This window comes from Vicugna pacos, chromosome 31 (assembly GCF_048564905.1).
Source record: "Vicugna pacos chromosome 31, VicPac4, whole genome shotgun sequence".
NCBI lineage: Eukaryota > Metazoa > Chordata > Mammalia > Artiodactyla > Camelidae > Vicugna > Vicugna pacos.
In genome coordinates, this window is record NC_133017.1 from 14,698,534 (window position 1) to 14,724,784 (window position 26,251).

General features: G+C 36.4%; 2 protein-coding genes across 5 annotated transcripts in view; one reads left to right on the forward strand and one right to left on the reverse strand.

Annotated features, from left to right (window-relative positions):
• The window catches only part of GLRA3 (glycine receptor alpha 3), a 211,561-nt gene that overhangs the window by 168,528 nt on the left and 16,782 nt on the right, over nt 1–26,251 (reverse strand). The window contains exons 2-5 of the mRNA XM_072952569.1: nt 24,443–24,515; nt 24,189–24,315; nt 14,013–14,144; nt 2,102–2,194 (exon numbers count right to left, since the gene is read on the reverse strand). The gene's annotated coding sequence lies outside the window, so the exon portion shown is untranslated. The remainder of the gene's footprint in view (nt 1–2,101; nt 2,195–14,012; nt 14,145–24,188; nt 24,316–24,442; nt 24,516–26,251) is intronic.
• Nucleotides 414–24,661, forward strand: ADAM29 (ADAM metallopeptidase domain 29). 4 transcript variants are annotated; one of them, XM_072952565.1, is made up of 3 exons: nt 414–499; nt 10,385–10,502; nt 22,219–24,661. In XM_072952565.1, exon 3 carries the CDS (start codon nt 22,379–22,381, stop codon nt 24,590–24,592), a length of 2,214 nt encoding a protein of 737 aa, XP_072808666.1. In that variant the 5' UTR covers nt 414–499; nt 10,385–10,502; nt 22,219–22,378; the 3' UTR covers nt 24,593–24,661. The 4 variants fall into 4 exon arrangements, with proteins under 4 accessions (XP_072808666.1, XP_072808667.1, XP_072808668.1 ...); XM_072952566.1 differs by lacking the exon at nt 10,385–10,502 and having other exon boundaries at nt 430–499; XM_072952567.1 differs by lacking the exons at nt 414–499; nt 10,385–10,502 and adding an exon at nt 15,200–15,460.

The following is a 26,251-nucleotide window of genomic DNA, read 5'->3' on the forward strand; positions in this document are numbered from 1 at the left end:
TGTCCTTAAAAATCTTTTTTATACACTCTTTAGTTCCTCAAATGTACATGCTTTGAACAGAAACGTCTTGGGAAAATAACTGCACTGTTTTATTAGCTAAGAAAAAACAGGAAGAAACAACTAATAAAGTTTCTCCAAGGGGGAATCAAGTCACCAATTTTCCTTTATTTCATAAGGGCCAGGTTCTCTAAATATTAAATTAAAATCTTGTAAATGTTTGATTTACAGGCTCTATGACATCTGTCATATAACCTGAAACTCATCCAATTTCTCACTGGGAACCAATGGCTATTATGTGCAAAGTACCTTCAATAACTTTCCAACACTTTGCCCATCCCAACCTGTCGCCCTCAGACCTTTAAAAGAGAAGTGTTCTTTCTTCCTCTGTGACATCACACCCACTAACTAAATGGGGTGGTATAGGGGGCTTACTATAAAACAGATGCTCTCCTGATGGCCTCTTCCTGGACTGTCCTGAGGACGCCTTGATCATAATCAGGTCACAGATAATTTAAATACTGATTTACCTATGCTCTTAATAGAAGTTAAAAGTCTAAGGAATAATCTTACTTCTGGGCATAAATTTTGCTGATTTTCCAATGTTACTTGGGCTGCCCCTACCTGAATGAACTCTCCAAACATCCACCCAGACTTTCACCATACCCTCTAGAATGAGAACCAAAAGGAGTACTAAAATCAATACGATAAAAACCTAACAGAGAAATGAGTCATTAACTCTTGCATTATTCTTTGTAATACTTCTATTCTCTAAGTTAAAAAAGAAAAATAAAATCCAAAGGGCAGGGACATAGTTTTGTTCAAAATCTCAGGAGTATAAATCTAACAATCATTTCCTTCTTCCTTCCAGCACCAAACTCAAATATTCTTTTATGTTGGTGCATATTTCACAACTATAAACCTGTTTTCTGTTCTTTAAGCATTTTTCTATTCAGTTATTTCTTTGCTCTCTCAGGAAAATCAATAAAGTTCTCAGCCAAGACCTGAGTTACATTTCCCTATATTTTTATCTCATATTTGATCAACTTTTTTTTTTTACTCAAGTTCATTTGAGCTGTAGAACTGACCCCATCTATCCACTTACTATCTCTAATAAGCTATACCCTTTCTGAAGAGAAGTAAAAATTTAGTCCAAGTAAAGTGTATTCCTTGGGCCACAATTTATACCAAGCAGGTAAATTTTTCACTTCTTAAGAAGTGTAACAATTCAGAATTTGCCCAGATTAGTAACAAAGAGATCACTCAGATGAATCCTAGGTCTCACTGGCTACAGTGGGCACTGAGTTTCCAAATGTATTCATCTTCTCCTGCAACAACAAATTAGCACAAACTTAGGTAATGAAACAACATTCGTTTATTATGTCACAATGCCCATGGGACAGGAGTTCAGGCACGGCTTAGACAGGCCCCCTGCTCAGGGTCATGCGAGCTGAAATCAAGGAACCGGCCACACTGCAGTGCCCTTCTGGAGCTGGAAGTCCTCTTCCAAGCTCATCAGGTTATTGATAGGATTTAGTTCCTTGTGATTGCAGGACGGAGGTCCTCAGCTCTAGAGGCTGTGCTCTCCGCTGGCAGCTGTCAATCTGGCTGTTTCTTTTTCTTTGAGGACAGCAGGAGCACCTCTTGCTTTCACAGCTTTCACTTGATTAGGTCAGTCCCACCCAGAATAATGTCCCTTTCGAATCACTGTCAACTAATTAGGGATCTCAATTACACTATAAAATATTTTCACCTTTGCCCTATAATGAAATCTAATCACATGAGTGCCTTTTCTCATCTTCACAGATCTTTCTTACGTACAACAGGTGGGGGTTATACCAGGGTGTGCCCATCAGGGAATTTGGGGGGCTAGCATTCTGTCTACCACACCAATCTTGCCCCTTTTATATGTTCATGCCTCCAAGCCTAAGAAATATAGAATTAACTAAATGGATCTTTTGTTAAAGATAGGATGAAAGAAATCTCATGATGAGATAGCAGAAATGACTTTAAACTCGGCAGGTTTCCCTTTTAAAACTCTTCAATTCAAATATTCTCAGACAGATTTTGTTTTACACTATTAAATCTGAAAGAGTTTTTATACCTCTTATGCCAAAATTAAGGAGCCAGCAAAAGTATCCATTTCAAAGGGAAAAGGAAGTGACTATCCAGTTTGTTATGCAAAAATCTTGTGCTCCTGAAAAACAGAGAAGTGAACCAAACAGAAGATAAAATGTTAGAAGAAAATTGATGACAAAAATTACTTTAAAAGGCTTAGAAAAAGCTACGAATTCATAGTATGTATTTTATGCTTTCCTTGCTGGCTGAGAGAGAAATGAATAACAATATATTAAGGTACAGATGTTTCTAAAGATAAGGACTCACATTACAGAAACACTGCTTCACACAGACACTCTTGAATGAATATCAGCTTCCCTCTAAATCCATTTTTTTAGAAAATTATCTTCTGTTGAGTGTAAAAGCAAGCATGTTTTGTAGATCATTAAACAGAATGAACTGGAAACTTGTGAAATCATTTGTTTGTTTTATTTTAAAATAATAGAACTATTTATTATTTAACAAATATATTTAATATGGTAAGCATTGTCCATATTTATGTCCAATATTTAACCTGGGTTATCTCATTTAACCACCCAAACCACCCCAGGAGGTATACATTTTGTTTCCATTTTACAAAAAAAAAAAAACCAAAAAACCAACACTGTAAGAATTTAATGTTTCTATCTATTCATCTATGGTGTTGGTTTTTGAATCTAGATTCAGACTGATGCTCACTTTGTAACACTGCCTCCTAGTCATAGGTAAATAAGACCACTTAGCCTACAGAAGCTTTGCCTCAAAGAAGATATAAGACTTGTCAATATTTAAGCACCCACCTAAATATTTAAAGCAAATACTAACAGATTTCAAGGGAGAAAAAGGCAGCAATATAACAGTAGTAGGGGACTTTCATACCACACTTTCATCAATGGATAAATCATCCAAACAGAAAATCAAAAAGGAAACACTGGGCTTAAATGACACATGAGACCTGCATGCCAATATTCCTGATCAACAGAGATGTAAAAGTCCTCAACAAAATATTAACAAATTGAATTTAACAATACATTGGAAGGATCATAAACCATGAGCAAGTAGGATTTATTCCTGGGATGCAAAGGTGCTTCAATAGACACAGATTAATCAGTGATTTACACCACATTAACAAAATGAAGGAAAAATATCGTATCAACTTAATAGATGCAGAAAAATCACTTGACAAAGTTCAACATCTATTCATCATTAAAAAAAACGGGTATAGAGGGATCACACTCAACACAATAAAAGCCATCTACGACAAGCCCACAGCCAGTGTCACACTCAGGGGTAAAGAGCTGAGAGCTAAGAAGCATCTTCTCTAAGATCAGGAACAAGGCAAGGATGTCCAGTCTTGACACTCTTACTCAACATAGCACAAGAAGTCTTAGCCAGAGTGAACAGGCAAGAAAAGGAAATAAAAGGCATCCAAATAAGAAATGAAAAAAATAAAGCTATCATATTTGCAGATGACATATTATATATTAAAAACCCTAACGACTCCATCAAAAAAACTGTTAGAACTAATAAATTCAGTAAATTTTCAGGATAGAAAATCAATATACAAAAATCTGTTGCACTTCTGTATACTAATAATGAACTACTGGAAAGAGAAATCAAGAAAACAATCTCATTTTCAACTGCATCAGAAAGAATAAAATACTTAGGACACAACATTGTAAAATGACTATAACTCAATAAAAAATGTTCATTAAAAAAAGGAATGAAATACTTAGGAATAAATTTAACAGATGAGATGAAAGGCCTATATACTGAAAACTGTAAGACATTGATGAAAAGAATTGAAAAAGACAAAAAAATATTTTGTGTTTATGGACTGGAAGAATTAAATTGGTAAAACATAACACTCTCTGAAAAATTGTGCTGAACACTGGAATTTGACACAACATTGTAAAATGATTATAAATCAATAAAAAATGTTAAAAAAAAACCCATAACACTCAAAGTGATCTATTCATATCCCAATGAAAATTCCATAGGCATTTTTCACAGAAATAGAACAAATCCTAAAACTTTTATGGAACCACAAAAGACCTATAGTAGTCAAACCAATCTTAAGAAAGAACAAAGAAGCTGGAGGTATCACACCTCCTGGTTTAAATTATATTACAAAGTTATAGTGATCAAAACAATATAGTACTGGCATAAAAAACACACATAGATCAATGGAACAAAATAGAGAGCCCAGAAATAAATCCATATACATAGTCAATTAATTTAGGACAAAGTCTCCAAGAACACAGTGGGGAAAGAACAGTCTCTCTAATAAATGGTGTTGGGAAAACTGGACAGCCAGATGCAAAAGAGTGAACCTGGACCACTATCTTTTACCCTACACAAAAATCAACTCAAACCGGATTAATGACTTGAATGTAAAACTCAAAACCATCAAACTCCTAAAAGAAATCATGGAGGGTAAGCTCCTAGACATTGATCTTGGTAATAATTTTTTGGATTTGACACCGAAGGCAAAGCAAAAATAAACAAGTCAGACTGCATCAATCTAAAAAGTCTCTGTACAGCAAAAGAAACCAACAAAATAAAAGGCAACCTCCTGAATGGAAGAATATATTTGCAAATCATATATCTGATAAGTGGTTAATATTCAACAAAGATATAAAACTCATACAACTCAACAGAAAATTAAACAAATAACACAATTTTAAAATGAGCATAGGAACTGAATAGGCATTTTTCCAAAGACATACAAATGGCCAACATATACATAAAAAGTCCACAACATCAGTGATCATCAGGGAGATATAAATCAAATGCACAATGAGTTATCACCTCACATCTGTCAGGATGGCTATGATCAAAAAGAAAGCAATCACAAGTGTTGGCAAAGACAGGGAGAAAGGGGAACCCTTGTGTACTTTGGTGGAAATGTAAATTGGTGCAGCCACTATGGAAAACAGTATGAAGTTTCCTCAAAAAATTAATAATAGAATTATATGATCCAGTAATTCTACTATTGGGTATTTATTCAAAGGAAACAAAATCACTATTAAAAAGATATCTTCGCTCCCATGTTCATTACAGCATTATCTACAATAGCCAAGACATGGAAGCAACCTAAGTGTTCATCCATAGCTGAATGGATAAACAAAATGTATATATACAGATACTGCATGAGCTCCCCTGTATGTGGAATCTAAAACAAACAAACAAATGAATTCACAGATACGGAGACCAGATTGGTGGTTGCTAAAGGCAGGTGGTGGGGGTGTGAACAAAATGGGTAAAAGTGGTCAAAAGTTACAAATCTCCAGTTGTAAGGTCCTGGGATGTAACGTACAGCATGGTAACCATAGTTAATAATACTGTACTGCATATTTGAAAGTTGTTAAGAGAGTAGATCTTAAAACTTCTCATCACATAAAAAATTTCTAACTATTTGTGGTGATGGATGTTAGCTAGATTTATTGTGGTAATCATTTCTCAGTACATACATATATTGAATCATTATGTTGTATGCCTGAAAGTAATATATTATATGTACATTATATCTCAATTTAAAAAACATACAGGTAAAATGGAAAAGCATTTGCATTTGTGCAGTTGTCAATAGGATTAAATTGTGTCAATATTATTTATCTTGTTCAAGTTCTGAAAATGAAGTATATATTTAGCTATGAAGTGTTGATAATGCAAAATGTAAGAGCAAATATGTTTTCCATTAAAATACCAGTTTTTTAACTCAGATCCTATTGATAATGTAAGAATATAAAATTATTTAGTAATGATAGTGACAGTTCATATTGATTGTAGTATTATAAAACTGTAAATAAGGATTTTTTCAGAGAGGAAATTGGGAAAACAGTATTAAGAATGTAAGAGAGGAATACACATCTGCTTTTTGTGGTATACAGTCCTATAGATTTTGCAAAATACATAGCGCCATTCATTTACTGCCAACGTACTGTATAGAACAGTTCAATCACTCCAAAAATTCCTTCATGCTGTGATTTTCTGGTCAATTACTCCCCACATCCCCAGCTCTTGACACTCACTGATAGGTTTTCCATTCCCATTTTTCGCTGCCCTTTTTGGAATGTTACATAAATAAAATCATACTGTGCAGCCTCTGGGTTCTGGTTTCTCTCACCTAGCAAAATGCATTTAAGATGCATCCATGTTGTTGCATAAATAAACACAAAGGGGTCGTTCTATCATTGCAAGCATGTTCCAAGTGTGTTTAACCTGTTGAAGGGCATCTGCACTGTTTCAGTCTGGGGTGACTAGGTTTTAAGCTAGTGTAAACAAACATTCACATGTACTTAAGTTTTCAATTCACTATGGCCAATACTTAAAAGTAGGGTGTCTGGGTTGATGGTAATTGTATATTTAATTTCATACTATTTTCATCTTCATCAGCAGTGTTTCACTCTGCATCTTGCTAACACTTGATTTTTTTTTTTTGGTATTTTTTAGTCATTCTAAGAAGCATATTGTGGGATCTCACTTTAAATGATTTTGCATTTCACTAGTGAATAATAATATTGAGTCTTTCATATGCTTCTTTGCCATCTATGTACCTTCTTTGGTGGAATGTCTGCTGAAATGTGTCTGTCTATTTCTTATTGGGTTTTTGTTTCTTCCTGTTGAGTTTTAAGAGTTCCTGATATATAACAGATACAAATCATTTATCAAATATATTATTTGCAAATATTTTCTCTCAATCTGTGACATGTCTTTTCATTCCCTTAACATAGAGTTTCCTAGAGCATAAGTTTTTAATTTCACTAAGTTTCAGTTTACTGTTGGTTTGGTTTGGTTTTACAATCATGCTTTTGCTGCTGCATCTAAAAGCTGTTTTCTAAATTCAAGGTCACATAGATATTTTCTTCTAGAAATTTTTTAATTTTACGTTTTACATGTTATGCCTATTTATATATATTCTACATCTTATTGGTTCTATTTCTCTAGAGGACCCAGACTAATATAGTCAGCTTGCCAACATTTGCAAAATCTTACTAGGATTTTGACTGAAGTTGTGTTGAAATCTATAGATGTAATTTGGGAGAAACTGAAACAATAATATCAAGAAATTATAAGCATGGTGTATCTATTCACTATGTCTTCTTTGATTTCCTTCATTAGTGTTTTATATTTTTTAATATACCTTCTCTCCATGTATTTTTAGGTTTATGTGTTTTTTCCTTTTTTATTTTTTTAATTGAAATTTAAATGAAAAAATTGTAGGTACATATGCATTTGTAAAAAATAGTATAAAAAATCACATTTACCCTTTATCCAGTTTCCACAAATAGCAATTCGTTGCAAAAGCAATGGGACAATATCACAATCAGGATGTTGACACTGACACAATCTGTGATCTTGCTTAGATTTGCCCAGCTTTATTTGCACTCATTTGTATGTGTATTTAATTCTATTTAGCTTTTTCATGAGTGTATAGTCATGTGCTCATTATCACTGTCAAGAAACGGAGTAGTTAGAAAGACAACCCCAAAATAGTGAATATCACCCTCCTTCCACAGATGCACTAAATACACAGCATCACATGAACCAGTTCCCTTTGAGAGGAATCTGAGGACAAGTGGAGTGATTCCAACACACTGGGTGGTTGAGAAGATGCCCACATTAAAATGAGTAGGAAAGTCACACTCTTGTCATAAACCCAACTCCCCATAAAGTGCCTTAAAATTGGGAGGGAACATGCAACTCCCAGGTTCTCCTGAAGGGGGAAGGCTTTGGACCACAGAAGTAGTGTCTCAACTCTTAAAGCTGCCACCCAAGGGAAGGACCCCCAAATCATCCATCTCTGAGAGCCAACGGGGCTCAGAAGTCATGAATCCTACAGGACCAAATTACACAAGGAAGCAATTTTTAAATGGGTGTGCAAGTATCTCCCACAGCTGTACCCCTGGGTTGAGTGTACAGGGAGCAGGTAGAAATGCTCGCCTCCCATTTCTCTCTGGAAGGGTTTGCATACTTTCACAGCTGCTGCCCGAGGACCTGCCTTCCAATCAGCCCGCATCTGAGTGCTGACTAGAAGCCTCCTGGGAGCCTAAAAGAGCCAGTGGACACTTCCCCGACATTCTCCCGTTGGCTTGCTCCAACAGTAAAACAAAGCTGCCAGCTTCTCCCTGGAAGGAGCTCATCCACACACGTCCCAACTTTAATGGCTACCACCTAAGGGACAGGCCATCAAATCAGCCAGCTCTGAGAGCCAGCAGGACTTGCATTCATGAGTCCCACAGGACTCTTGCAATCAAAGAAGCAGTTTTTAAATTGGTGTGTGAGTACACCCTGGAGATATACTCAGGCTCAGAGAAGAAAAAAGCAAGCAAAAAAGCTCATCTCAGTTTCTCCCTGGAAGAGATTTGATGCACATTTCCCCAGCTGATGCCTGAGGTGCTGCCTTCTAACCAGCCTACATGTGAGAGCTGACCTGCATCCTCCCAGGAGCTTGAGATAGCTGGTGAGCACACACCTCCCCATGGCTTGCTCCAACAATAACCCCAACTCTACCGCCTCTCCTTAAACGGAGCTTTTACACACACCCACCACTCCAGCCGTATGACTGCCAATCAAGGAAGTGGTCCCAAATCACCCAGCTCTGGGAGCTGGTGGGGCTTGGAGTTCATGAGTCCCTGGGGAGCATACAGATCAAAGAGGCTGTTCCACATGGGTACACAAGCGTTCCCAGGGACTATTCCCGCTGACTCAGCACAAAATAAGAAGGAAAAAACTCAGCTCCTTATTTCTCCCTGATAGGGGATAGACTGCATATCTAAAATCCTGATTTCCCAGTTGCTGACTAAAAGTCAGGCTTCCAATTAGCCTGTCGCAGGGAGCTGAAGGGTCAAGTAATTAGCAGTCCTCCAGGAGCCTAAATAGGTGTATGGGCATTTTCCATACCTTTGGAACAGTGGCAGGTGTCCACTAACCTACTGCAGACACCAAGAACAAACACAGCAGCTTGGACAAGCACAAGGTTTGAGAATCTACCAGGAGCTCAGGCCAGGCTGACTGACAAGGTTCATCTCTTAAAAGAGACCCATCTGTCAACACTGGGACAGGTGGCTGTTTTGACATACAGAAACCAACACAGAGTGTCAAGGGAAATGAAGAAGCTAAGGACTATGTTCCAAACAAAAGGATAAAATTGATCTTTAGAAAATGGCCTTAAAGAAACAGAGTTAAGTGATTTACCAGAAAGAGTTCAAAATAATGGTCATAAAGATGCTGAAGGAGATCAGGAGAGCAGTGCACGAAGAAAGGGAGACTTTCACAAAGAGATGGAAAATATAAAAAGTACTAAACAGAGATCATAGATCTGAAGGGAACAATAACTGATATGAAAAATTTAACAGAAGTGTTCACTCAACTAGATTAAGTGGAAGAAAGAATCAGCGAACTTGAAGACAGGACAACGGAAGTCATATAGTCAGAAGATCAAGAAGAAAAAAGAATGAGAAAGAGTGAAGACAGCTTAAGGGATACATGGGACAAAATCAAGCAGACCAACATATGCATTATAGTTACCCCAGAAGCAGGAGAGAGAGAGAAAGGGGGCGGAAAAGTTATGCAAAGAAATAATGGCTGAAAACATCCAAATCTATGGAAAGGAACAGACATCCAGATGCAGGAATCCCACAGAATATCAAACAAGAGAATCCAAAGAGACCAAATTGAAACATATTATATTTAAATCATCAAAAGTTTAAGACAAAGAGGGAATCTTAAAAGCAGCAAGAAAAAAGTGACTTGTTATGTACAACAGAAATAATAATTTATAAAGAAATATGATTTATAAAGAAAAATTACTTTTTAGAAAAATAGAAATCTTTAAACTATGAATATTATATTAAAGCCTTAGAAAAACTGAATTTTGTAAGAATTAAAGGCCTTAGTATCTATATCTAAACAGTGATTGCATCTATTTTTCTCCACTATTCATTTTCTTTTTCACAAACTCTTTTTCTAAGTGATCATATCCTTCTACTAGAATTGGAAACTCGGCACTGAACAATTCAAATAGTCCATAAGACATTGACAATCTTCATGTAGAATGGTCTTCTTCTGGGAAATTCTACATTTGTATGTTTACATTGCACTTTAGTTTACCATTATTTTCTTATATTCTTTTAAAAGGGATGAAAACTTTTGGTTTTTAGCTTATTATCTTTGTGTTTAGTTAATAAGCTTTAGCTTACCGAATTGCTGAATTTAGGCTATATCTGTCTCATTTTCTGTGATAATATTCTTTATCAATTTATAATCCTTTTTCCCCTCATTTCAGAGAATATAAAACAAATTCTCCCTTCAGTGTCATGATTGTGAACAAAAAGTGCAGTGAAAGCTCAGAGGATGACTCTCTCAGAAAGTAACTTTGCAATACTCCTCTGATTCTCTATCAGGTAAGAAAACAAATTTGACTAGACACATTTAGTCCTCTCTGTGTAGTTCAGACCATCTTTTTCATTATAGTCAACCTAGTGGGTGTGAAGAGCTATCTTATTGCGGGTTTGGTTCACATTCCTCTGACAGATAATCATGTTGAGCATCTTTTCATCTGCTTATTGGCCATTCTGTTTTATTTTGAGAAATGTCTATTTAGATTCTTTGCATCTCTCCCTTTCAGTATGGTGGTCCTTACCCCTTTGCCTTTATTGTCTGTGGCCTGCTCAATTTGGAGTCTGTTCTACACAGTGTCTCCTTATGGTGGGACTTTGTCTGGATAAGGACTTATTTGTTCGTTGTGAGTTTATAAAGAACCAACCTCCAGGTGCTTCAGGCTCTCCCATCAACAACCTGTACTTAGTTGCAGACCAGAGTGGACAAGCTCTTCCCAGTTTCAAATTTGACCTGAGTCTATTTCAGCGAGAACCCAATGACTGTATTTAAGGTCCTGCTGCTCTCTGGACCATGGAATTCCCTTTTTCTTTCCTCTGCCTGCTTTTGCACAGATGTGAGGCAGCACTACTGCATCAGTCTTGGAGCTACTGGTGATTCTTCCCACCTTGCTACCCTGGGTAGGATGCATATGTGGGGCACTCTGTCACTCAGTTCCATTATATTCTTCATGGCTTTTAGATTTTACTACCCTAGCTGTTCTGCTTTTATAGACAGATTTGGTAGATTAAAAATTTATCCTCTGCCTTTACCGTGTTCCACTAATTCTCCATATTGAGCTGTATCCAAATGCCATATGAGAATAGTTGCAACTCCTCCATATTCTTATGTTTACAAGGGCACCTACACAATCCTTTGTGATTGTGTGACCTGAATATTTTATCTGGATTTCACTTTCATGGATCGAGAGTTGGGCTCATTGATAACCCCAGAGACTTTCAAATGATTTATGCTGTATTTTTCTCAATCACTAATTCTCTCCCTGGCAACCAGAGCACATCTTTGGATAATAATTTCAAAATGAACATGTAAGATAGTGTATTTCTGAAATGTTACATACTTCAGAAATCTTCCTATTAATTTGATCCATAAATGAATAAAATGCTTGGTTCACAACATTTTCCTGTTAATATTCCCCACAGTTCTCAACTGAATTGGGAATATATAATTCTAAAGAACACCAAAGTCAGTATTATTTTATTTCTTTTAATATGTTCTGTCTTATGGGGGACTGCAGAAACCTAGATTTTAAAGGAATATTTTAACCTTGGTAACATAACACCTTTCTACACCAACACATCTTAAATGATTACAGATTATAGTGAAACCTACTTTTATGGGTCTTTTCTCAGCTCAGAGGAGTTTTATTTAATTATGTTTTTTCATAGTTGCTCAGTTTCAGACATATTTTCATTCTCAGAGATTTCTACTTAAGAGTTTTAGTTTTAATATCCTGTATTTTCATTTTCTGCTTTTTATTTTTATTTTCATTTTTTAAATGTGCATTCCTATAGTCAAAACACTTACTTGGCTTTTTCCAGTGTAACTGTAATCATAATTTGATGCAAATTTAAATTCAGATATTGCATTTTAGTTTCCTATAAACAAATCTCTTCTTTTTCAACTCATGTTATTATTTTTTCACCTTTTTATATTTTACTTATAATTTTTGTCTGGCTACCAAAAAAAGTAATCGACTAATGTATTTTAGTAAAGGTACTGTAGGTGGTTCTTATAAAAATAAATATTTTCCTCACCTTGTAATACAGGCTTTCTAGACTCCATACTAAGAAGGAGAAATCTATACATGTGTGGTGTTTCCCTTCAGAAAGTTAGTCTTTCACACCATACTTTCCCCTTGGATCTAATCAGATTGGAAAGTCTGATTAACGTACATCTTTCTCACTCATGGCTTCTTACTATAGGCTGCATATTTGTTGGGACATTTTAAGATACTGTATTTGAGCTCCATCTCCAGCAATTCTGACTCAGAAGCTCTGGGGTTTACACACCCCATTGGAAATACTGAGGCATAGACAGAATTGAAAGACACTGTCATCACTCTGTTCTCAGTGTCTATCAGTATTTTATCTGATGAGTCTGTTATTTTGAAATGAGATCTTCAACTTGACCCACAACCAACTTCTCTGATACTAATTAAATGCAAAAGGTAGATTAAAAGGTATGAACAATGCTCTCTTTCCTTAGAAAGATGTCCCTACTATGTAGAAGTAATCCTTTTGATTTACCTGTTTAGCATATATTGCATTATTTGAACGTAAGGAAAAATAAAATAAATAGATACATAACTATATACATACAGCTATAAATATATTCATATATCATAAGCATCATAGACAAGAGGAGAAAGAATTGCCAGGTCTGCAGATTTTTAATTTTTTGCCGAAGTACCTCAGTTACACTACTGAGGGGTCCTTCTCTGGAAAACCAGTTGATCTCCTGGATAAGGTCTCTATTTTTTACCTCTCAACTGAAAGAGTTTTCTAAAACATACATAATAGAATTGTCTACTTTTGATACAAGTCATGTCATTAGAAATGCACTGAATGTTTATTAGTATCTTCCCATAGGAAATTCAGAGTTTATTGTGAGAGTAAAATATGTAAATAAGAAAAACACTATAAGGTTAGTGAGAACATGCACACACAGAATATTGGTGGGACATCTTGAGGTTTGGGACCACAGGCAGCAATTCCCAGAAGAGGTTACAACTGGATTTTCTTTTTTTGTGACATCTCTTTGTTCAAATGTAATATAATACAGTCTAATTTTTATAATGTTAATGTCTTTTGTGAAAGATGATACCCAGGAGAGCAGGGCAGACTGAGACAATATAGCATAGAATTTGTATAGCACTCCAAAGTACTGAAGTGTATGTATGCTTCATTGTTGCTAAAACTATACTGCCGTAAAACAAACAAAAAAGACTATCTTTAAATGAAATTCTATAGTTGGAGTATACCCCTCATGAGAGATACATTCTTACAAAAATTACATGTAACTGGTGGTCCTGGGCCACTAATATGGCATCATATTGTATCCAGGTTTTGAGAAAACTTGTTGCATTTAAAAGTTAAAAGTGCTAACGTATCAGGAATGATCCAATATATAAGATTTAATTGGTGTATACAAGTATTTTCGAAGATCCTAAACTAGATTATGTGATGCATAATTTCTCTTCACATAAATAAAGGAAAACTCATAGGCCTAACAGACAAGTATAAATCCAATGGCTAAAACAATAACAAATAACAGAACTCTTCTGAACGACCAGCTGGTCAATAAAGACAAAATTCACGCAATCACTGACACACTCTGTTACACCTGGGTCAGTCCCTGGGAAAACTGACACCGAAAAAAATCAATTAGGAAAAAGCAAAGCTTAATAATATTGATTAAACTGATCTTTATACTCATTCTTCTAATTGGCCTGAAACATAAAGAAAATTAATAGGTCCAACTTTTTCTCATAATAGTTATCAATGTTCTCTTACCTTTTACTCTGGTTTCCTGTCTAATATGCTGGTAATGCATCTGCATAACCATCTACTTAAGCCAAAGAAAGTGAAATGCTTGAGTTCAGATTTACTCCATTAGGCACTGGTTTGACTGAAGTCAGGGAGAAACTGAAAAAGACCAATGAGGGAAATATTACTGACCTGGACTGTTAAAATGGAAGGTCTAATGGAAAGACACCAGCTGATATCAAACTGTCATTCACTCCCAGAGCAAACCTCCTCTCTGCTCTCCAGCTAGCCTCTCAAGATGAGAGGAGTCATAAATAACTACTCTTGTTTCTGCGGATAACCTCAGCCAAGCCGCACAAGGCAGGCTGCTCAGGACACTTGGATAACCGGCCAATAGTCAATGTATCTGTTATATTTACTCTCACATTTTTTCCATTACCATACCTCCTCTTCCAAGTGATATTTCAATCTTTATTTGCTGATAACAGTCTCAAAACTGTTCTCCCTTGTATAGGAAGCAAGTATGTGTGCAGACACATACTTAAGTTATTTTTTGACATTATAGAGTTACAGATGCTCACTGATGGCCTGGATTTTTAGGGAAAATGTTTTACAATAGAGGTGAACTTTTTTTCTAGACCTTAAAGCATCTGAGTATCCTACAACATGGCTGGTGAGGGAATAGTCTGGAATCAAGGGAACAACATAAGCAAAAATAACGAAGTTAAAATCAACCGAAGCACTTAGAAGGGATGTAGGATAAGGGCAAGGAAGCACGTCTGATTTATTCATGTTGAAGATAAACCAGAAATAAGGAGGGGGGAGGGGCAAGAAGGGACAGACTGGGAGTTTGAAATTTGTAGACACTGACAGATATATATAGAATAGATAAACAAGATTTCACTGTATAGCACAGGGAAATATATACAAGCTCTTGTGGTAGCTCATGGTGAATAGGTATGCAACAATGAATATATGCATGTTCACCTATAACTGAAAACGTATGTTCTACACTGGAAATTGACCCAACATTGTAAACCGACTATAACTCAATAAAATAAAATTTTTTAAAAAAGAAAGCAAGCTGTATAGAGACAGTGGAGCTAGAGTGGGAAAGAATTTGAAAGCCAGTTGTCATGGTCCATGGAACTAAGTGATTCTTGTTGCTAAGCAGCTAAATCTAGAACTTAATAAAGTGAGAGAGAAAAGAAGAAGGCATGTTTGTTTTCCTTTGCCATGTGAGGTATTGAACATAGACACAGGCAGCACCAGCAAGTACAACGAATGTCATAGGTAGAAAGCTTTGTGGAGACCACTAATTCTCTTGCTGGTGAGTCATTGAAGAAGGAAAGGAAAGAAGTACCAAGTATTTCTGCATACACACACACACACACAAACACACACTCTCTCTCTCACACACACACACACACACACAGAGAGAACAGAATTTTCTGTTGCCAGGTTTTCTGATCCTGGTAAGAATGCAGGTCTTTACTATTTTGTTGCCCTACTGTATTTTTTGTTTGATATTCACTAAATGGAGTTTTTAATGGGCTTTTTTCGGGTGAAGTGAATTTTATTAATTAAAATGGGTAACATTTTATTGAATGAAAGGTTCTTTAAATTCTACAGTGCTTTAAAATTTTCAAAAGTCTCACACACGTGACTTTGTATAATCCCACATCCCCTTTTATGTCCCTGCCCTTGCAATGCCCCTCCCCGCTTCCTTCTCCCCAGTGGTAATCACTAGTTTATTCTCTGCATCTGTGAGTCTGCTTCTTTTTTGTTAGAGTCACTATTTGTTTTATTTTTTAGATTCCACATATAATTGAGATCATACAGTGTTTGTCTTTCTCTGACATTTCACTTAGCATAGTAGCTTGCAAGTCCTTCCACGTTGCTGCAAATGGTAAAATTTTATTTATTATGGCTGAGTAGTATTCCATTAGGTACATTGGGTATATACACCACATCATTTTTATCCATTCATCTGTTGAGGGACACAGGTTGCTTCCATATCTTGGCTATTGTAAATAATGCAGCTATGAACATTGAGGTGCATGTATCTTTCTCAATAAATGTTTTTGTTTCACAGTTTGGGAAACTGAAATACGCTATGAAAGAGAATGAGAGGGGAAGTAGTAATTAGAGTGTATATCTTTATGCATTTGAAAGAGCTGTGGAAAGTTGATGAAAGATAAAGGGGAAGTCTCCCTGTATACTTGTAGGTCTCAATATTATTAGATAGTAGTGGATTTTTATTGGCACCAGTTCACATTACTCATGAAAAGGTGTCATTCCTTCAGATATTATGATTTCTGGGTTCTTAAAATAATGTAATGTAGACAAATTCTGCTCAAATGTTTTATTCTCTTATTATCTTTCCCCAGCCTGAGTTCTAAGGGATTAAATTCTAACCCATGTATTAAGACAAGGATCAAATTCTTCATTAAACAGGGGTAAAATGAAGAATTGTTGGTTAAGCAATGTAAAGTAATTTGACTGAAAGGCAACAATAAATAAAGGCAATATAGGCTTTCAGCCACAAGCCCTGTGAGGAAGAGCAAAGTCAGATAGTTACGAAGACACTGAGCAAAAGAACAAAAATGCATTGAAAGAACAGGAGGATCTGAATTATCTGCCATGAACTTGTCTGTTAGTCTGCGGACTCACAGTATAACACTCCAATTTTGAGTTTGTTTCCCCTTTTTAAACTTGCCCTAACCATAATGTTCTGTGTGTGTGTGTGTGTGTGTGTGTGTGTGTGTGTGTGTGTGTGTGTCTTATTTCATCAGTGCTGCCCACTCTATTGTAGAAGAGGAGAAAGCAGGTGTCAGGATCAATCCAGTTAAGACTGAGGATTTTAGCAAATAGTGGTTGAACTGGTGAAGTCTGGAGCTAGAGTATCTAGGGATGGAAGTAAAATCCAGTAGCTTCATGAGAAATACAACATTTTAAAAAGACATTAAATAAGGTTTCTATGAATTGGAGGAATAAGTTCAGATAAAGAAACAAAAGTCAAAAGCAATTAATCAGATGACTCCTAGTGTTGTGCTTTGGAATTGTCATTGGCAACTGAAGCAATGCAGCTCCAGCCTCTGGACTGTATTCATATGAGGACTTTGAGAATGGGAAGTTTCCACATTGCAAAGCTTCATGTTGTTGAGAGGCAAGTTTTAATAAAACCAGCAGGTATTGTGAGTTCTCCATGAAAAAGTGTGAATAGAAATACAATAGTTTATCTATTTTTTTTTGAAAAAAGGATTCCAGAAATCACAGAAGAAATATTCCAGATGTATTTCCTATGTTACTCATTCTAATGGGTATACAGTGATAGCTCATGTTGGTCTAAATTTACTTTTCCCTTCTGGCTAATTACTTCTGTTGACCGATATTTTCATGTTCTTATTGTCCACCTGTGTATCCTCTTTGGTAAAACATTCATCCATGCCTTTCGAACATTTTTTTCCATTGGATTGCTTATTTTATTAATGTTGACTTTTCAGAGTTCTTTATATTTTATAGATACAACTTCTTTATCAGATATGTGATTTTAAAATATTTTCTCCCACTGTATAATATCTATTTTCATCCTCTTAACTTAATCTTCTGCCTAGGAAATTTTTTATTATTTTTTTCTGGTGCAATCATCAACCTTTCCTTTAATTGATACAATGCCAATATATAGAGCAGATTGATCTTGCTTAACTGAAAGTTTATACCCATTGATTAGTAACACTATTTCACAACTGAATATTAGCTGTGGGCTTTTCATAGAGAGCCTTTATTATGCTGAGATAATTCCCTTCTATTCCTAGATTTTTGAGAATTTTTATCATGAAAAGGTGTTGAATTTTGTCAAACATTTATTCTGCATCTTTTTAGATGAGCCTGTGATTTTATCCTTATGTTATTGTGGTATATCAAATTAATTAGTATTCATAAGTTGAAACACTCTTGCATCCCAGGGGTAAATCCCATTTGATCATTGTGGATGATCCTTTTAATGTGCTTTTGGATTTGGTTTGCTACCATTTTGTACTTGATTTTCGCATCTATATTCATCAGGGAAATTGCCTATAGTTTGTCTTGTGGTGTCTCTTCTTGGCTGTGTAATCTGGCCTCATAAAACGAGTTTGGAAGTCTTCTCTCCTTTTGTTAATTTTTTGGAAGAGTCTGAAAAGGATTAAAGTTAATTCTTTAAATGTTTGGTAGAATTACCTAGTGAAACTTTCGACCTTGGACTTCTCACCGTTGGAGGGTTTTTGATTACTGCCTTGAAATCCTCACTAATTATAGGTCTGTTCAGACATTGTATTTTTTCATGCTTTAGTCTTAGAAGATTGTTGATTTCTAGGAATTTATCTATTTTTTCTAATTAATCCAGTTAGTTGGGATATAATCGTTCTTTAGTAATTGCTTATGATCCTTTGCTTTTTCTGGGGCGTTAGTTATAACATCGTCTCTGATTTTATTCATTTGGGCTCTCTCTACGTCTAGCTAAAGGTTTGTTAATTTTGTTTATATTTTAAAAGAGCCAGCTCTTCTATTGATCTTTCTATTGTCTTTTTAGTCTCTATTTCTTTTATTTCCACTCTGACCTCTGTTATTTCCCTCCTTCCACTAGCTCTGGGGCTAGTTGTCTCTTCCTTTCTGTTCCTTTAGAGTGTCATGTTAGGTTGCTTATTTAAATGTTTTTTTCTCGTTTCTTGAGGTAGGCGTCTGTCATGATGAACTTCTCTTCTAGGACTGCTTTTGCTGCATCCCATAAACTTATGGGAATATTCTATGCATTTGGATTTTTGTTTGTCTCCGTATTTCCTAGTTTCTTTTTTGATTTCTTCTTTGACTAATGTTGTTCAATAGTGTACTTTAAAATCTCAACCTATTTATAAGTTTTCCACTTTTTCCCCTGCTTCTGATTCTAGTTTCTTTTCATTGTAATCACAAAAGATACCTGGTATGATTTCAATATCTGTAAGTTTGTTAAGATTTGTTTTGTGACCAACTATGTGATCTATTTCGGAAAAACACACGTGTACTTGAGAAGAATGTGTGTTCTGCTGCTGTTGGTAGAACGGTATATATATATGTCTTTTAGATTGGTTTTGTCTACAGTGCTATAAAATCCTTTATTTCCCTGTTGACACTCAGTTTAGATGTTCTATCATTTGTTGGAAGTGGGGTATCGAAGTCTACGTTTATTGTATTATTGTCTATTTCTCCCTTCAGTTCTGTTAAAGTTTGCTTTATATATTTACATGCTCTGATGTTGGATGCATATATACTTATTTTTTTAACCTTTCAAGTGGATTGATTCATTTATCATTATATGATGTTATTCTTATCTCTTTTGACAGTTTTGACTTAAAGTTTACTCCATCTGATATAAGTCTAGTCATGCCTGCTCTTCTGTTTTCCATTTATATAGAATCTTTTTCCAATCTTCACTTTTAGCCCATGTGTTTCCTTATATCTAAAGGGAGTTTCTTCTACACAGCATATAATTGAGTCATTTTTTTTACATCCATTAAGCCACTCTATGTCTTTTGATTGGACAGTTTAACCCATTTATATTTAAAGTTATTATCAATAAGGAATGATTTACTACTGCCATTTTGTTCTTTGTGTTCTATTAATCTTTTTTGTTCTTTTGTCTGTCTTTTTCTCTCATCTTCCATTGTGCTTTGTTGATTTTTTTGGTATTTATATGCATTAATTCCTTTGTCTTTTTATTTTGTATAACTTCTATAGGTGTATTTTTTGTGATTACCTTGGGGCTTACATAAAATATCATAGTTAAGGTAGTCTATTTTAAGCTGGCAACAACTTAAGTTTAATCACATACAAAAACTCTATACTTTTTAACTTCTTTTCAGTTCACACTTTGTTACTGTCACAACTTATATCAATTTTTACTGTGTGTTCTTTAACGTGCTTTTTAGTTTTAGTTACTTTTACCTTTGATACTGAAATTAAAAATGACTTATCCACCACAATTAAAGAAATAATGTATTCTGGTTTTGTTTATAGATGAATTTACATATATACATTTATATATAGAATATATGTATACTTCAGACTTTCTTATGCTACCATGTTGCTGTTTAGCATTCTATCAACCTGAAAATTTCCCTTTAGCAGTTCTTGTAAGGCAGTTCTAGCAGTGATAAACCCCTTCAGATTTTGTTTGTTTGGTGATGTCTTTATGTCTATTTTGAAAGACACAGTTTTGCCAGAGATAGTATAGTTAGTTGATGGTTTTTTCTTTCAGCATTTTGACTACATCATCCCACTCCCTTCAGACCTTCAAGATTTCTGCTGAAAAACCTACTCACAGTTTGATGGTGGCTCTTTTGTATGTGACATGTTGTTTTCTTCTATCACTTTCAAAATTCTTTGACTTTATGCAGTTTTAATGAGCCTTGGTGTGGATTTCTTCAGGTTCATCTCATTTGAGATTTTGGGTTTTGTGCATGTGGACACTCATTTCTTTCTTCAGATTTGGGGAATTTTCAGCCATTACTTTTTTGAATAACCTATCTGGTCCTTTCTCTCTCTTATCCTTCCAGGACTTCCATCATGGGTATAATACTGGTCTTCTTGCTGGTCTCCTGTAATTCACTTGCTTCATTTTTTTTTCATTCTCCTCCTTCTCTCCTTGGACTGAATAACTATCAATGATCTATCCTTCTGTTGATGGATCCTTGCTTCTGCCTGATCCAGTCTGACGATGTTCTGGGTTTAACTGGTATTACTGGGTCATACTCAGATCTGGAGAGGTGAGGAATGGAAGCCAACAAGCTGTGTCTCCTTCTGTCATTTGGCAGAGGGGTGGGAGGTATCAGGCCTTATGAATGATACTGCTATGTTTAATATAGGGTTCCATTCCTTGCTCTAGTCTTGAGCTGAGATATGGTCAAATTGTTGGGATTTTGCTGTTTCCTCTGAAGTCAGATGAGTTAGTTAGCTACCTAAATACTGAATGAGGGTTGGGCTGGCCTGCCAGGGCTTTTACACTGTCAGTGTAGGTGGACTGAATAGCCCATCAGTACACTGATTGTGGAGTGTGTTTTCGGTGGCCTACAAGTCTTTTTGATGTTGATACTCTCGGTGAATCAGTACACGTGTGTCTTGGCTCAAGAGCAGGTGCTGAAGCACTGCACTGGTTCTTCACTGAGCTTTTCCATTCTCTGTCATTTGATGAGAAAGAGCAAACTATTCTTGAGTCTTCTCTTTGTCTGTTTTTGTCTATGCCTGCTGATGGTCCTGTGTTAAAGACCTCCCCAGTACCCAATTTAGGGGACATATGAGCGATGAAAAGAAAGCCCAGGGAATGCACCCTGTCTTTTGGTTTTTGTGTGTCTTCAACAGAATTATACCTGGAGTATTTAGATGTATGTAGAGAGAATAAGCAGGGAAAACTGAGTCTCTACTACTATGTTCCAGAAACAAAACTGGCCACAGTTGTTGAATAATGTGCTACATTAAAATGCAATAAAGTGTAAATACCTTTTGAGTAACACTCCAGGGAACAATAAAAGTCAAGCTGACCATTGTTTACTAGACAAAGAATTAAGCTAGGCATTATAGGAGATGCTAACATTTGTGAAAGGCACAGATAATGCTCTTGAGTACTTCCAATCTAACAAGTCTAGTGAGGAGAGTAATGTAAGAAAGATAAAAGAAAACTAAATAAACACGTGGTCTACAGAGGTAGTGGTAAGTACCATTAAAGGGATTTTAAAATAACAGGAGAGTTGTTGTTGTTTAATATGTCTCTTAGGTAACTGACTAATTTATCACTTGAGGTTGACAAAAAGAGGTATTATTCCTGATTCCAATTTACATGTGTAAATTAGGACAATCCCAGCATCCAATATATATGGTCATCTTGCCCTTAAGATCTTTTTTTTAAAACTATTTATTGTGGAAATGTTCACATATATGCATGTATTTAGAGAATAGTATAATGAATCCTTAATTGCCCATCATCCAAGCTCAATAACTATAAATCTATGGCCAGTTTTCATTTTTCTATATACTTCTATACACTCCCATTTTTCTATACACCCCTCTGCCTTATTAACATTTAAGAGCAAATTCTGTGCAGCTTCTAGAGTCATCCCTTGATCAAAACACTAATCACTTTTATTGCACACTTTTCTCTTTCTCCTTATCAGGTCGTTTCTAACTACCCCCATCCATATGTTGCCTTTTGTTTTATTTACAGGGCTGATGATACTCTAATGGTTAAACTCCGCCAGAAGCCAAATACTTAATGATTATCCCTGGACACTAACCAGCTCAGAATAAGGAGCCAGACCATCTGTGACTCTCAGCCCTGCTTGCTTTCTTCTCTGGACTAATGCTACCATTATAGTAGCTTCATAATGACTGTAATTGAAGTTCTGTTGTACATGAGGATCATACCACTGCTACACTGGCTAGGGGTGTTTCTGTATTTTTCAGGACACACTCAGGCTGAGCACCCTCAATATCACAGCCCCCCAGAAGTGGTGATTCCCTTGAAGGTACCTGACACTAGCAGAGGCATGAAGCCTGAAGGCTGGCTCTCTTACAGCCTACATTTTGGGGGCCAGAGACATGTTGTACACATGAAGGTCAAGAAGCATTTGCTGTCCAGACACCTTCCAGTGTTCACCTACACAGACCAGGGTGCTCTCTTGGAGGACCATCCTTTTGTCCAGAATGACTGCTACTATCATGGTTATGTGGAAGGGGACCCAGAATCCCTGGTTGCCCTCAGTACCTGTTTTGGTGGCCTTCAAGGATTATTACAGATAAATGATGTTGTTTATGAAATTAAGCCCAAGATTTTTTCTACCAAATTTGAGCACCTGGTATATAAAATGCACAGTGAGGAGACTCAATTCCCAACCATGAAATCTGGCATTATGGAAGAGGAAACTGTAAGCCAATTTGAGTTTCAAGAGATTGGTAATTCTACTCTGAAACAAAGTGGTATTGAAGGCTGGTGGGTCCATGCGTACATTGTTGAAATTGCAGTCGTGGTGGACAACGCTCTATATCATCAGTTTAAAAAGAATGTCACAAAGTTGAAGGAGAATATATTTCTTATTGTAAATATAGTGGATTCCATTTATGAAGATATGGGTATTAAGGTGTTCATGTTTGGTATGGAGATCTGGACTGAAAAAAATCACGTTGAAGTGGACGCTGTAAAGAGATCTCTGAGAGATTTTTGTGAATGGAAGGCTGAAAACATTGACGCCCGCATAGCCCATGATACCGTACACCTGTTTATAAACAGAACATTAAGAGGATTGACTGGTTTAGGCTACATTGCAGGAATGTGTAGATCAAAATTTAGTTGTGCAGTTGTTTCCTTTGGCGGCAAAACCTTGCCCATTATTGCGATTGCCATGGCTCATCATATAGGTCATAATTTGGGTATGTCTCATGATGAAGTAACATGTGTGTGTGCAGAAGGTTTTTATAGATGTATAATGAATGCTGACAACCCCCCAATAGTCAAATTTAGCAACTGCAGTTACTCTCTTTTTTGGGGATATACTGTACATACGGCAAAATGTTTGCACTACACTATATACACAAAGGACATATTTTCAAGGACGCGCTGTGGGAATGGTGTTGTGGAAGAAGGAGAACAGTGTGACTGTGGATCTTTGCAGAGCTGCTCAAAAGATGCCTGTTGTCTGACAAACTGCACGCTGAGCTTTGGGTCTGCCTGTGCTTTTGGGCTTTGCTGCAAGGACTGCAATTTCTTACCATCAGGGGAAATGTGTAGGAAGGAGGTCAACGAATGTGACCTTCCAGAGTGGTGCAATGGAACATCCCACATGTGCCCAGATGACGTATACGTAGAGGATGGAATTCCCTGTAACGAGAGCGCCTACTGTTACGAAAAGAGGTGTAGTGACCGTGATACTCAGTGTAGGCAAATTTTTGGCCAAAAGGCCAAGAATGCAAAAAACGCTTGTTACAAACAAGTAAATACTCAAGGTGATCGTTTTGGTAACTGTGGAGTTGAGAACTTCACATATCTAAAATGCAGTATGTCGGACAGCTTGTGTGGGAGAATTCAGTGTGATAGCGTGGCAGAAATTCCCCGCCTGAAAGATCATTCTACTGTGCATGGGACTCGTGTCAACAACACCACCTGCTGGGGTATAGACTACCACATTGGGATGACCATACCTGACATCGGTGAAGTGAACGATGGCACAGAGTGTGGCCCAGAACATGTCTGCATCCAAAAGAAGTGTGTTCATCTTTCTCACTTGGATAGTGATTGTTCACCCAAGTTCTGCAACATGAGGGGGATCTGCAACAATAAACATCACTGCCATTGCAACTACCTGTGGGACCCTCCCAACTGCCTAATAAGAGGCCACGGAGGGAGTGTCGACAGCGGCCCACCCCCTAAGAGAAAGAAGATAAAGAAGATTTACCTGATATTTCCATGTCTTCTTTTGTTGTTACTTCTATTATGTTGTCTTATTTACACTTGTCTGAAGAAAAAACCTAAGGAAAAAAAAGGAAACATTCAGCCTCGACCTGAAAAATCAAGGCAAAAAACTCAGACTCCACGTGGGAAATAAAAACAATTAGTACCAAAAAGATGTGCCTGAATAGGTATGCATTAAAAGAAATAAAGGTAACTCCTAGAATGCTTCCACTTCTTCTTTATCTTAAACAATCAGAAGTTTTATTTTTCCTGAAATTTATTTCTTTATATTTTCTAGAAAGTGGCATGACACATGGGTGGTGTACCAGTTTTTAAGTTACTGCTTTTCAGTGCCAAAGCCCCGTCCCATTTTGTACTCTGCATTGTAGGAACCACATTTCTGCTGTATCAGCCCTCTTCCTACAGGAATCTGTAATAGGGTGAATGAGAGGGAATTGGGAAATCTGGAAGATCTGTTTGCTTCCTGTATGTCAATGTTACCTCAATGACAGATCTTACAGTGGCAGTTATACTTAGCTGCAATACCCTTTTTTAAAAAATTCAACCCAGATCAACATCACTGTCTGTCTAAGACATAACCAGCATAGCTCTCCATGTGTTACCCTCAGAGTTCCTTAGCCCCAGGTCTTTGATCTCTCTACCAAATCCAAAATCCTCCGCACCAGCTTAGCAGAGAGAGTTCTGAGTCTCATGAGACCCTTGGGGGCCAGCTCTACAGTTCTCTAGATTCCATAACCCAGTCTCTTCCCTTTGCTCTTCAGCTCCATGAATGAGATCACCCTCTTGCAATTACGATTTTATGGTTACTGACCAGTTACTAGCACAGTGTCTCCCTTAACTTGCTGTGTTCTTTAGTACCTGTTGATATAATTCCCTACATTTAATTCTATCCCCCTAAAATCACTGAGTTTTTTTTTTTCTGACTGGATTCTGACTGTTACAGTACTTATGTTGGCATAATCAAGAAAGTGGGACTAAGGAAACATCAATTTTGTTTGCTTGTTTGCTGGAGTTTTTCTTTACCACTGCCCTTAACCATCTTGGGAAAAGCACTTAAAATCACTGCCAGTTTCCAACAAAATAATAAAATACAGGATGGTAATAACAGTTGTCTCTAAACTTCTGGGTTTCTTTGGTAATAAAATGAGGTAAAAAATATACTTCCAATTTTAGGCAGGTCTTGGTAGAGAATCTGTTTTTCTGAAAACCACAGCTATACAAACACATTTCTCAAAATTACATTTTAAAAGTATCAGAGAACTGTTGAGGAAATGAAGATTAGAAGACTTAAAAATCACAAGAAAAGGAAAACAATTTGAATTGTCAGTACTTTTTCCCCCTGCAACAAAAATGTTTGTTCCCTATAACATGATGATTCTGAATGTAAATTAAGGATCAAGCTTGGCCTACCAAGTTAGAGATCCTCTGCTGAAGAAAGAGAAACCTGGAAAACTCTTAGTGTGTAGAATAGACTAGATTGATAAATTAGGCATTTAAGGACATCAAATTCAAAATCAGTTTTTCCCATAACATTTTTGCTGAGTTTAAATCCATTTGCTGGGAAATAGATTAAAGTCTTTAAAGACAGAGATATCTATAATCTGTTGTGCTTAGGAAGCAAAGACCTAGTGGAAGGGAGTTGGCCTCAAAGATGTGTAAAGAAGATGTGGTATATTTATACAGTGGAATATACTATTCAGCCATAAAAACCGACAACATAACGCCATTTGCAGCAACATGGATGCCCCTGGAGAATGTCATTCTAAATGAAGCAAGCCAGAAAGAGAAAGAA

Bases quoted from the DNA above. Each gene is read 5' to 3' on its own strand.
- ADAM29 (XM_072952565.1), top strand. From the start codon at position 22,379: ATGACTGTAATTGAAGTTCTGTTGTACATGAGGATCATACCACTGCTA.